Source organism: Eumetopias jubatus, unplaced genomic scaffold (assembly GCF_037043125.1).
Source record: "Eumetopias jubatus isolate StellerSeaLion01/CBP00866 unplaced genomic scaffold, mEumJub1_p1.0 scaffold_4, whole genome shotgun sequence".
Classification (NCBI taxonomy): Eukaryota; Metazoa; Chordata; class Mammalia; order Carnivora; family Otariidae; genus Eumetopias; species Eumetopias jubatus.
In genome coordinates, this window is record NW_028274810.1 from 19,941,615 (window position 1) to 19,954,429 (window position 12,815).

General features: G+C 33.8%; 1 protein-coding gene across 2 annotated transcripts in view; it reads right to left on the reverse strand.

The window, feature by feature from the left end:
* Positions 1-525: 525 nt before the first annotated feature.
* Positions 526-12,815, reverse strand: part of AMY2B (amylase alpha 2B) — a 54,526-nt gene continuing 42,236 nt past the window's right edge. For both annotated transcript variants that reach the window (XM_028102152.1, XM_028102153.2), the window contains 10 exons: positions 8,821-9,028; positions 8,357-8,503; positions 7,327-7,524; positions 6,464-6,694; positions 5,349-5,482; positions 4,446-4,568; positions 4,246-4,345; positions 2,246-2,364; positions 2,018-2,143; positions 526-753 (listed from right to left, as the gene is read on the reverse strand). In XM_028102152.1, coding sequence (XP_027957953.1) covers positions 564-753; positions 2,018-2,143; positions 2,246-2,364; positions 4,246-4,345; positions 4,446-4,568; positions 5,349-5,482; positions 6,464-6,694; positions 7,327-7,524; positions 8,357-8,503; positions 8,821-9,028 — 1,576 coding nt within the window. In that variant the 3' untranslated portion in view covers positions 526-563. The remainder of the gene's footprint in view (positions 754-2,017; positions 2,144-2,245; positions 2,365-4,245; positions 4,346-4,445; positions 4,569-5,348; positions 5,483-6,463; positions 6,695-7,326; positions 7,525-8,356; positions 8,504-8,820; positions 9,029-12,815) is intronic.

Genomic DNA, 12,815 nt, shown 5'->3' on the forward strand with positions numbered 1-12,815 from the left:
AACCAAAAAACCATACATCTACATCAAGTTAAAGACATTACAAACAGAAAGAGAAAAATAGAGAAAGTAGGAGATTCCTGAGTTCCATATACTTGAGACTTACACCTTGCATAATTCAAGTTTATTTTTTAACTTATTAATTGTAAAAGTGCTTTCATAAGTTGAAGTCACTCAAATGCTCTAACTTTGTATGGGAATAATTAAATCAGCTATCCCTAACTAATTATTAGAAACACTTGATGGAAGAGATACATAAATGCATACTGGGAAATGGTGTTAATGGCAAGAAACATATTTGTTAAGATGCCTCTCTGAATTCTTAAACATTCCTTTGACAAGTCATCATGAGTCTTCTAAAATATAATATAGTGTTAATTGTAGCTATCTTATAATTATATAATTATATGTGATTTTTATGCTTTTCTGAGTTTTTTCAAGTTGATCACTTATAGCTTTTACCAAAAATTAATGAACTGTAAGAATACACACACATACACATGCACACATGAAAAGAAATGCACTTGGTTATTTCTGTGAGTATGTGTATTTATTTATTTCAAATTTTATAATTTAGATTCAGCATGAATTGCAATAAACGGATCTTCAGCAGAGTTACTAATGGAAAAATGAGCACTTCCATCCCCAGAAACAGAGATTTTAATTCCTGTACAGTTGCCATTAATTTTATCTCCAGAAATAACATCACAATATGTGCCAGCAGGAAGACCAGTTTGCAAAGTTAAAGATAATGTCCTGTAAAATAAAATTTAAGATTTAACTTGAATTCAGCACAATAAAAAGCAAGAATTCAGACTATCTCTAAAAGCTTAACTTTGTGCCAAAGACCTCTCCAGTAGATGTGAACAGTTTTCCAGGACTAAAAGTAATCTTACAGAAGACTTAGCAATTTCCTAGTCAGCAGTGAGTATTATCACAAAATTATGGCTGAGGAATATCACTAAAGATTTTAGTGACTTGTCACCCTTAGATAAAAGTACTTCCTTTGGTAAACATAAATATTTAAAATTTTCCCCATCTAAATGTAAGCAAATACTAATTATTTTCAGTAATTTAAATTTGATTATTTCTGCAAAAATCTTTTTCACAAGAGAAGAAAATGAATTTGGGCTGGAAATAAAAATAATCTAGCATTTTATGAAGAGATACATGGTTTTAAATATAAAGCTGTCTCCTAAATTTATCTTGCTTCTCCCATCTAAAAGACAGAAATTAAAGGATTAGCCATAGCTTCTTTTGGCAAGAAAGAGATATATTTGATTTATCTTTTTGTCAGTAAAATATAATGTAGGCTAAAATGAGCTAAGCATGAGTGAAAGTTGGCCTTGGAACAGAGACATTTCAACTGCTTTCAAAGACATCTTCTAAGTCATAGTTCTATATATCAGGGAATCAATATACTAGAAGCAGAGGATGTAAGTATAACCAATGAAGGTAAGAAGAAGTCTCAGAACTAAAACTTGAAAATCTCCTGATGTGAATCACTGACCAACCATAAGATACAAGTTCTTTATACAGATGCTTTAAAAATATATATTATTTATCAGAGAGACAGGGAAGTGAAAAAAGAAGACAAAACAGATACAAGAATACTTAACAAAAAAAGAGCTAAAAAGATGTACTTCAATATTGAGGCAATATTTTTCCATTATTTAAAAAGGGAAGGGTGGCTATAAGACAATTCTTCTAGTGATTTCACAACCTTTATATTAACTACTTTGTGTATTTTGTGTGGGGTGTATATGTGAGCTTATGTGTGTGCCTCATACCTGTACATGAAATGCAAGAATGCATATAACATAATTCTATCTAGAACAGAAAGCCCTTATAAAGAAGAGATCAGAAGAATAAAAGCCATCATCATTTTTTTCTGATTTCTGTGGTTTCTTAATCCACTGACTAAAGGATTTTTCCGATACAAAAAAAGTAAATGTGCAAGAAAATAGTAAACCAAGAATATATTAGTATAAAATGTTATCTCTAATTGATATCTACTTACCAGTCATCATTGTTAAAGACAATGAATCCTCTATTTCCTCTTCCAAAAGCTACTTGGTTGCTACCATTATCCCACCAGTTTGTAAAAGGTTGGCCATCAACTACATTACGGAACATAACCATGTTCCTAAAAATAAAATACCACATAAAATGCTGATGAATACATTAACAGTTTAAAATAAAATGTTAAGAATGTTATTAGAGGATGTCTCTAAATAAGAATGTCCACCTTATTTGACGCCATCGATGTTCACAGACCCAATCATTACCACAAGTAGTGTCTGGATTAATAGTAACTTCTTTAATTACCCCATTATCATTTGGTGGCCCAATCCAATCATTAACATCCTTAAGTAAAGAGAAAAAAAGAGAAAAACTGAAAAAGCTCCGATTTTTAACATTTCATGTATTTGTCTCTTTCCTCTCCAGTACACCAAACCCAGTCTGTCTTGTGTCTCTACATTGTCTTTATGTAGAATCTAACTCCCTCAGTATTTTTAAAGCCTTTTACCAAGTCCTCACCATTTTCTCCCCAATTTTTCATTCTCTAGTGCCATATTTTAAAGGTAAGATTTTTTTTGCCCTTTCATTTTCTTTCCAAGGAATTGCCATGGAATTCTTAATATCACTGTCAGTAGTGCAATGATATTGAAATGGCAAGGACTTCAGTGTCAGCAACAGCAGAATGGAAACAAAGATTGTATTACTATTACTTAAGAAAACAGTTAATATTCCATGATTCATTGTTTGTTCATAACACCCAGTGCTCCATGCAGAACGTGCCCTCCTCAATACCCATCACCAGGCTAACCCATCCCCCTACCCCCCTCCCCTCTAGAACCCTCAGTTTGTTTTTCAGAGTCCATCATCTCTCATGGTTCGTCTCCCCCTCTGACATACTCCCTTTTTCTTCCTCTCCTGTTATCTTCTTCTTTTTCTTTTTTCTTAAAATATGTTGCGTTATTTGTTTCAGAAGTACAGAACTGTGATTCAACAGTCTTGCACAATTCACAGCGCTCACCATAGCACATACCCTCCCCAATGTCTATCACCCAGCCACCCCATCCCTCCCACCCCCAACCACTCCAATAACACTCAGTTTCTTTCCTGAGATTAAGAATTCCTCATATCAGTGAGGTCATGTGATACATGGAACACTGCACCAAAAACTAATGATGTAATATATGGTGATTAACATAACAATAAAAAAATTAATAAAAAAAAGAAAACAGTTAATATACATATCTTCTCTGTGCCTAAGTTTCTTCTTCTGTAAAATGGGGATATTGTTTAGTTGCTATAAAAATTAAATAATGTATGTGAAAATGCCTTGAGTATGATAATTGCATTCATTTCTAAATAAGCATTCATTTCTCTCATTCTTCCTTCTGGATAAATGTGCCAATCAATACATCACAATATTCTTTACCAAATTGATCAAAGTTTTAATTTTGAGCTTTTCTGATCGGCACTTTTAACAATAGTCATAGAAAAAAAAAAAAAAGGGAAGAAACCAGGTAAATATCAGCCTGGTTTGTAGTGAAGTGTTTTTTACTTTAGGTATGAAGTTGCTGTATAATGATTATCTGAAATCTTCAGTTTAAAAAAAAAAAAACTTTCCACTAACTTTGCAAATACATTCATAATTTTATTTCTCAATTTCTTTTTAAAACTGCTACTCAATATCCCATACATTACCCCAAATATTTTTCTTATCTTTCCCTTTCCCAAAATAGTCTGCAAGTTTCTCTTCTTTAATACATATATTTTCCTTCCACTTATAAGATACTTTCCCTATTTAACCCCAGTTCAACTGAATAATTTCTTTGCATTCCATACAACTTCTTTTCCAAAATATTTAAAAAATATATTGTTCATATTATGGGCAGGTGCTATTTTAAGTTCTTTACAACTGTTAACTTCTCCTTATATCAACCCCATGAAGTAGGCACTTACGAAAAGTACATATTTTACTTACTATATCCTTATTTTTAAGTGCTTCTTTGGGGTGAAGGTGTGTTTGTCATATTTCTGATATAGCTTGCATACTCTGACAATAGAGACCATGAATTTTAATTCTTAATATCTATTGCTTTACTAAAAGTGTCCTATATCAGGTTTACACTTCAATATTTGATAAATAGTAAATATAATAGCATCATGCACAATCACAACAAAACTGCCTTCCCTTTCTTGAGAAAAAGATATTTTGATAATACCAAAACTTACTTGTCCATTTACAAAATATCTTGGCCAACGGAAGCTTGACATTACTCGTGTAAATCCATATGGATGAGCAAGCATAAATCCAACTCCCATTTTGTACAGTCTGAAGGTTACAAAATGATATCAGCAGAGAAGAAAACAGTATTTTTAGCATCATTAAAAGGTAGGTAAAAAAAAAAAGGGGGGGGGACTTTATTTCCTACCTAGAGTCCCAGAATGTAAGAATAGATGCTCCTCCAGCTCCATGTCCTCGCTGACTGTCATGGTTATCCACAAAGACAAGTGCTCTATCAGAAGGCATGAAACCCCATCCTTCTCCCCAGTTCCTATTAAAACACATATACACACACAAACATATGTATTCTTTTGCAATAGCTTTAGGGTAAACTAAAGGTGTATTTCTTTTGGTATGGCAGGCCTAAATGAAATTCTCTAATTAAAATGATTATTCTCTAGGAGTTTTTAAAAAATATATACAAACTATATATAGATATACATTCCTTGTATGTATATATGTATGAATTACTTGTATTACATTCATGTTACAGTTATACGATTTTTGTTATAAAAAAGTCATTTTAGAGATTTCAGTACATTATAATTTAGATAAAACTTCAGAATGATTAATATCCATATGATATCATACAGAATGGAAAACTGGGTTAAAAGTAGGTTTCAATCTTGTATTGTTATATTATGAATATTCTAATATTTGAAAAAAGTTAATAATATATGTAAATATTTGATGTAAAATATGTAAATAAATATAAGTAAATAAAAAATAGCCATGTTGTGAGTACTTCATAAATGATATAATCATTTTAATAATAATGTGGTCTTCACATATTATATACAAACATTAGTCAAATCTAGTATAGTTATATAATACATAAAGTCTCTAGAGTGTGTTTTGGGTTTCTCAATATCCTCACGATTGACATTCTTAATAATAAAGATGATAAATTGGAACTTGAAAGACTATAACCCTTACTACCAGTAACTGAATCCTTAAAAGCTTTAAATAAGTTCCTAAGATAACTCAGATTGGGATAATAAGACGAATACATCTGTGAAATAATTTAAAAGACAAATCATATTTCATTTACTTTAAGTAAGCCATCTTCTCTCCATTCCACTTGCGCAGAACTGTGCCTAGTTTTGCACCATACTTGAATTCTGTCACACGGCCATTTCCAAAGTACTCCTTGCTTTTAATTGGCTCACCGCCCAGATCAATTACCTAGTAGAAATATAGGGAAAATATCATTTTAAATAAGAACTTCAGAGGCTTTTAACCAGCAAGTTAACATTATACAGAAAATGGCTTGAAACTATTTATATTATTTGAAATACCTCAAATGGTTTTCCTTAAAGCAAGATTCTTTTTTTGTGCTAAATTATATGCTACAATATTAAAAATAACACGATAACAAGGTGATCTGTTGTCCTGCAAGAATGTTGACCTAACTTTAGTCTTGCACATAAATGATAATAACAATGGCTTGCATTTCTATAGCACTTGATATCTGGTTCACAACATTTCTAAGTGCTTGACAAATATCAACTTATTAATATTTAGACAAAGACATAACTATTATCATCATCCTTTATCTTCATATGAAAAAAAATGTTGCATATAGAGGTTAATCAGTTTGCCTGTGTTGGCGCCTGGGTGGCTCAGTTGGTTAAGCGACTGCCTTCGGCTCAGGTCATGATCCTGGAGTCCCTGGATTGAGTCCCACATCGGGCTCTCTGCTCAGCAGGGAGTCTGCTTCGCCCTCTGACCCTCCCCCCTCTCATGTGCTCTCTCTCTCTCATTCTCTGTCTCTCAAATAAATAAAATTTTCAAAAAAAAAAAAGAAATCAGTTTGCCTGTGTGACACAGCTAATAGTGCTATAGCCAAGATTTAAACTCAGATAGACGACTGGGTCAAGAAAACCACTATAATATTATCTGTCTTGGGGAGATGGCAAATGACACAGATGTTTGCAGCCTAAATAAATCCTCTGCACTTCCATAAAATCTCTTGTGATAAAGAGTTAGATGTTAGATACTGTCTCAACAAAAGAGGGTTCATGAAAACTCTTCTATATAAATGATTTATTCAACCCTTAAATAACAGAAATTGTTTTAATTAAATCTATCACTTATTTTATAATGAATTATATGATGTTATTTCATATACACATGAAATATAGATACATATATGGATTAATGTACCTCCTGGTAAATGAAAGGTTTACTTCCTTCAGAGAACCACCTTGTATTTAGATTATGCAGTTTATCCAAAACTGCCTTTATGTCTCCAGGCCACATGTGTTTAGAAGCATCAATTCTGAACCCTGCTACACCAATGTCAATGAGGCGGTTCAGATATTCAGCAACCCTGGAACGCACATAATCTTTCTCCAGTGCAAGATCAAGAAGACCAACCAGACGACAGTCTCTGACCTATTGCGGTAAAAAATTTGTGATTGATACACAAAACATTGCCTTTACCTGAGAATCCATTTGATTATGCATTCATCTATTCATTAACAGATATTTCTGTAGTGTCTTCTTTGCATTGGGAACTGGAAATACTGACATTCTAGTATGGATATACCTCGGAAATATTTTCTAGTATAAAAATGGAGTATGTAAAAAATAAAGTAGATGAGCTTTTCTGACTGGAACAAATTAAACTGGGAAAAATGTTTTAAATATTGATTTGCATTTCTTATTTTTAAATAGTCACAGTTGGAATCCTATTTTCCTTAGGAATCCAGGCCAGTATTTAAAATGAAGATCGGGGTGCCCGGGTGGCTCAGTCAGTTAAGCGTCTGCCTTCTGGCTCAGGTTATGATCCCAGGGTCCTGGGATGCAGCCCCACATAGCATCAGGCTCCCTGCTCAGCGGGAAGCCTGCTTCTCCCTCTCCCACTCCCCCTGCTTGTGTTCCCTCTCTCGCTGTGTCTCTGTCAAATAAATAAATAAAATCTTTAAAAAAAATAAATAAAATGAAGATCAATAAACTACATGTAGATAATTAAAGGAACAGATATCTCTTTATTCAGATCACTGTGGTTTTTTTTCTTTAATTACCTGATAAGGATCATTATAGCTCTCAATGTCTCCACTTTTACTTTTACATTTACGATCATTAAAATCCCAACCAGAGAATGGGACTGCTGGAAAATTTCTATTTCCAGGGTTGAAGTAACTTCCACAAGCACTGCTGGTTCCCGCACTCACACTATTCCCACACATATGATTAATTACAGCATCCACATAAATATGGACCTGAAAAACAAAGTTTCTATTTCAGTTTGACTTACAGAGAGGTAGAAATCTATAGTATTATTAACTAAAGTTTATGGTATGTTAATCACACTCCAAAATAGGTCTTTGTTATTTTTTAGCTTATCTTCTTAGCAAACCAAAAGTCAAGCGTGAAGGGAAATCATTGTGAACTGAATACCAATCTGCATTCTACCGCCTTGGTAAAATACCTACATATATGATAAACTGATAGAACTAAAACTACCATAACTATGAAAAAATGCAAACAGCCTTTTTGGGGTGGGGAGGTAAGAATCAGCTGAGACAGGAGAGAGTAGTGGTCTTTGAAATTTCCATGCATCATCCTAAGAAAGAAGCAGCTAGCCTCTATTATCTACTAAGCATCTGAAGGTAAATATTGTCTCTCATGCTCCTCGTCAAAAAGAATATAATTATTCACCATCAAAAACCCCATGGGAAAGAAGACCCAGAAATTATAGGTAAAAATACAAGTTACATAAAAATTACAGCAATATTGCAACTGGAATTTCCAATTCCCCACAAATGTGTATGGGATTCCCCAGAAAACGTGTATAGTTATAGGGCTAAAAGTTGATACTTGCTTTATAAGTAAGTTCAACTTTAAACCTTGACTTAAATTTCTTTAGTAGACAAAGAGCACGTATACAAAAATTTACAAAAGCTGAACATAGGTAATAATTTTTAGCTATAGCTTAAGTATAAAGTAAAATAAAAAATAAATATGGAAAAATTTCTGCTCAAAAGGAACAGGAGAGAGGAGAGAGAAATTATTTTTTTAAATATTTTTAAAGGAAACTTTTAATTCACTTACACCAACATTGTTACATCTAGTCACCATGTCTTTGAATTCATCTTCATTTCCTGATCTTGTGCATATCTTGTAGCTAATTGGTTGGTATCTTTCCCACCAAGGTCTTGAAGGGTTATGAATCACAACATTTTCACTGGGTGGAGAGATCTACAAATAAAAAATCATAATAAGTATCAAATTATGGGTTACTTTACATCATTGGATACTCTCAAAACTAATCAATAATCTAAAATAATTTCTGAATCTTTGCATATACACTTACATTTTTAACAACCACATGAAAATATTAACAGCATATTGGAAATGTCCTGCTGAAAGATTATATCAGAAACAAAACATAAAGTTGCCAACAATACTAAACTTTTTTCTTCCTCAGTAAAATGTTCCAGCTTCACAGATACAGATCACAATACCCTTTACTATAAGCATAGAAAACTGCAGTTTATACTATGAACAATACCCACCTGAACCCCTCCAAATCCTTTTGGAGCTAGGTATTGCTCACATTCAAGAGCAATGTCATTCCAGCGCCACTCAAACAGATGGACAATAGATGTCCGTCCAGATTTGGTGTTTGGGGCATACTGAGCCCAGCAGATCCCAATGACTGAAAGCAATAGGAAGAACTTCATTTTGCTTTGAAGTTGCCAGCATTCTTTCCCATTTATATTCCTGTAAGAAACATTTTACTAAGTAAATGTTAACATGAATAAATACATACAGCATAAAGTGTTTATTCATAATCAGAAAATGATTATCAATAATAATATTAACAGGTGAAGAATATCTATAAACAACCTGCCAGGAAAACAATCTAAATGACCTTTTAGAACTTAATGTTTTCCTTATTGAGGGAATATTAACCTTTTTAAACATCTGGCAGTTTATACGTAAAGAATCCTTAATCATGTATTATTTAATTAGGATTAGGTTTTATCTCTGAAGTCCTTCACTAACAGAAGGAAAATCACAATGAAAGCCAACTGAACTTATAGTCAGAACATTGCCTTAACTATCTATCTACAAACATTATAACATTTCAATTTCAAAAAGAAATAGGATATTCAATTCAGTTCTGTTTTTACACCACCCACCCCTTATTTTTAGTTATTTAAATTTCTGCATTAAGATTTAAGAAATTATTTGGAATGTGAATGCCCATGAATTGAGGAAACAGACCTTTCCCCACATCCATCAAATCATGTGTTTAATGCAATGGCTACAGCAGTAGAATGTTTTGTTTTTTTCTCCTTTTAGCTAAATATCTCTTATACCTGATAGGACACTACAGTCATGAATTCAATCCCATTTCCTTCTTAATGTAAGTAAAAACCTATAAAAGAGAACAGTACAGGTGGGGAAAACTTAATCCATTAATCCAACAAGCATTAACTGAATACTGCTTTTTGCTTAAGCATGTGGATGATATTCGAGATACAGTGATGAATAAGACAGGATTCTTATTCTCAAAGAATTTGCATTCTACTGTGGAAAGAAAACATATGAATGCTCAACGTCACTCACCATCAGGGAAATACAAATCAAAACTATAATGAGCTATCACCTCACACCTGTCAGAATGGCTAAAATTAACACAAGAAACAACAGGTGTTGGCAAAGAGGTGGAGAAAGGGGAACCCTCTTACACTGTTGGTGGGAATAAAAAGAGGAGCACTGGGTGTTATATGCAAACAATGAATCATGGAACACTACATCAAAAACTAATGATGTAATATATAGTGATTAACATAACATAATAAAAAAACAGGTGCAACTACTATGGGAAAACAGTATGGAATTCCTCAAAAAATTAAAAATAGAACTACCTTATGATCCAGCAATTGCACTACTAGGTATTTACCCAAAGGATACAAAAATACAGATTCAAAGGGGTACATGAACCCCGATGTTGATAGTAGCATTATTAACAATAGCCAAACTATGGAAAAAGCCCAAATGTCCATCAATTGATGAATGGATAAAGAAGTAGTGTGTATATGTGTGTGTGTGTGTGTGTGTGTACATTTATTTATTTATAATGGAATATTAGCCATAAAAAAGAATGAAATCTTGCCATTTGCAACAATGTGGATGGAACTAGAATGTATTATGCTAAGTGAAATAAGTCAAGCAGAGAAAGACAATTATCATATGGATTCACTCATATGTGGAACATGAGGAATAGTGCAGAGGACCATAGGGGAAGGGAGGGAAAACTGAATGGAAAAAATTAGAGAGGGAGATAAACCATGAGAGACTCCAGACTCTGGGAAACAAACTTAGGGTTACAGGGGGGAGGGGAGTGGGGTAATGGGGTAACCGGGTGATGGGTATTAAGGAGGGCACGTGTTGTGATGAGCACTGGGTGTTGTACACAACTAATGAATCATTGAACACTATATCAAAAACTATGTACTATATGTTGGCTAACTGAACATAATTTAAAAAAGGAAAAATAAGATAAAAACAGAAAGGGAGGCAATCCATAAGGGACTGTATAGGTAAAAGAACAAACTGAGAGTGGCTGGAGGGGAATTGGGTGGGGGATGGGCTAAATGGTAGATGGGTATTAAAGAGAACACTTGTTAGGATGAGCACTGGGTGTTATATGTAAGTGATGAATCACTAAATTCTAATCATGAAACCAATACTACAGTATATATTAACTAATTTGAATTTAAAATAAAAAAAATGAAATCTTGCCACTTGCAACAACATGGATGGACCTAGAGTTTATTATGCTAAGCAAAATAAGTCAGTCAGAGAAAGACAAATATCATATGATTTCACTCATATTTGGAATTTAAGAAATAAAACAGATGGGGTGCCTAGGTGGCTCAGTCGGTTAAGCGTCTGCCTTCAGTCCAGGTCATGATTCCAGGCCCGGGATGGAGTCTCCCATTTGCGGGGGGCGGGGGGGGTTCCCTGCTCAGCGGGAAGTCTGTTTGTCCCTCTCCCTCTGCCACTCACTTGGGTTCACGCTCTTTCTCTCGATCTGCACTCTCTCTCTCTCTCAAATAAATAAAATCTTTAAAAATAATAAATTTTTTAAAAAAGAAATAAAACAGATGAACATATGGGGGGAAGAGGGGAGAGGGAAACAAACTATAAGAGACTCTTAACAATAGAGAACAAAGTGAGGGTGGAGGGAGGGAGATGGGTGTGGGATGTGCAAGATGGATGATGGGCATAAAGGAGCGCACTTTTTATGATGAGCACTGGGGGTTGTGTAAGTGACAAACCACTTAATTCTACTCCTGAAGCCAATATTGCACTATATGTTAACTAAAATTTATATAAAAATTTGGTAAAATAAAGAAAAAAAGGAAATATATGAATAAATAATAATATAATAATAATAAAACAATTGAAGATATCAATAAGAACTAGTATGAATTAACATAATAAAATAGCAAGTGACTTTGTCATCAAGGTATTTTAAACTGGATAGTCAGGAGGATTTCTCTGTGGAAATGATTTTCAGCTAGGATTTGAAGGATTAGAAGGAGCCAGTCATTTGAAGACGAGAGAGCAATCTAGAGGAAAGCACAACAGAAAAAGCCCACGGAAAGGAAAAACCCAAGTGATATTAAAAAAAAATTAAGAAACAAAACAAAACAACAGTGTAGGTAAACAATGTGTAATAAAATGAAGGGTAAAATGATATGAGGTCTATTAGGCCAGATCATGTAGGACCTTGTAGAATATAATGAGAGAGCTTTTGAGTCTATAAAAAGCAGAGCTAAGAAACTTTGGTATACTTTAAAAGAAGATCACTCTTGCTGTCATGAAGAAATTGGATTATATGAAGACAAAAGTAGAGGTAAGGAAATCAGTTAGACTTTTTTGGTGGTCTAGGAAAGAGATGAGTGGCTCAGACTAAGGGCACTGACAGGCTATGTTTCAGAGATAGAAAGGCAAAAGGTTTATGGATAGATTAGAGCTGAAGAATGAGGGAAAGAGAAAAATTACAGAAAGGTATTTGGTGATACCATTCATTAAGATGAGGAAAAACAAGTAAGTACCAGTTTTAGGGAAGGGTTATGTAGAACACTTTGGTCCTTAACTATTCCTCTATGAACCCTAATGCTCTCCTTTGGTCCTTTTTCTAACCCACCACGTAAACACAATTTGTCCTACTTTCTTAGTCAGTTCAAGTTGTTAAAACATGATCATCATAGACTGGGTGGCTTAAACAACAAATATTTATTTGTCATAGATCTGGAGGCTGGGAAGCCTGAAATCAAAATGTCGGCAGTTCCAGTGTCTGGTGAGAGCCCCCTTCCAGGTTCACAGATAGCCATTTTTTTCTTATCTTTATATGGTGGAGAACAGAGAGAGCTCCAGTCTTTTTCTCTTCTTATAAGGAAACTGATCCATCATGGGGTTCCACTCTCATGACTTCATCTAAACCCAATTACTTCTCAAAGACCCCACAGCCTTATACCATTGCACTGGG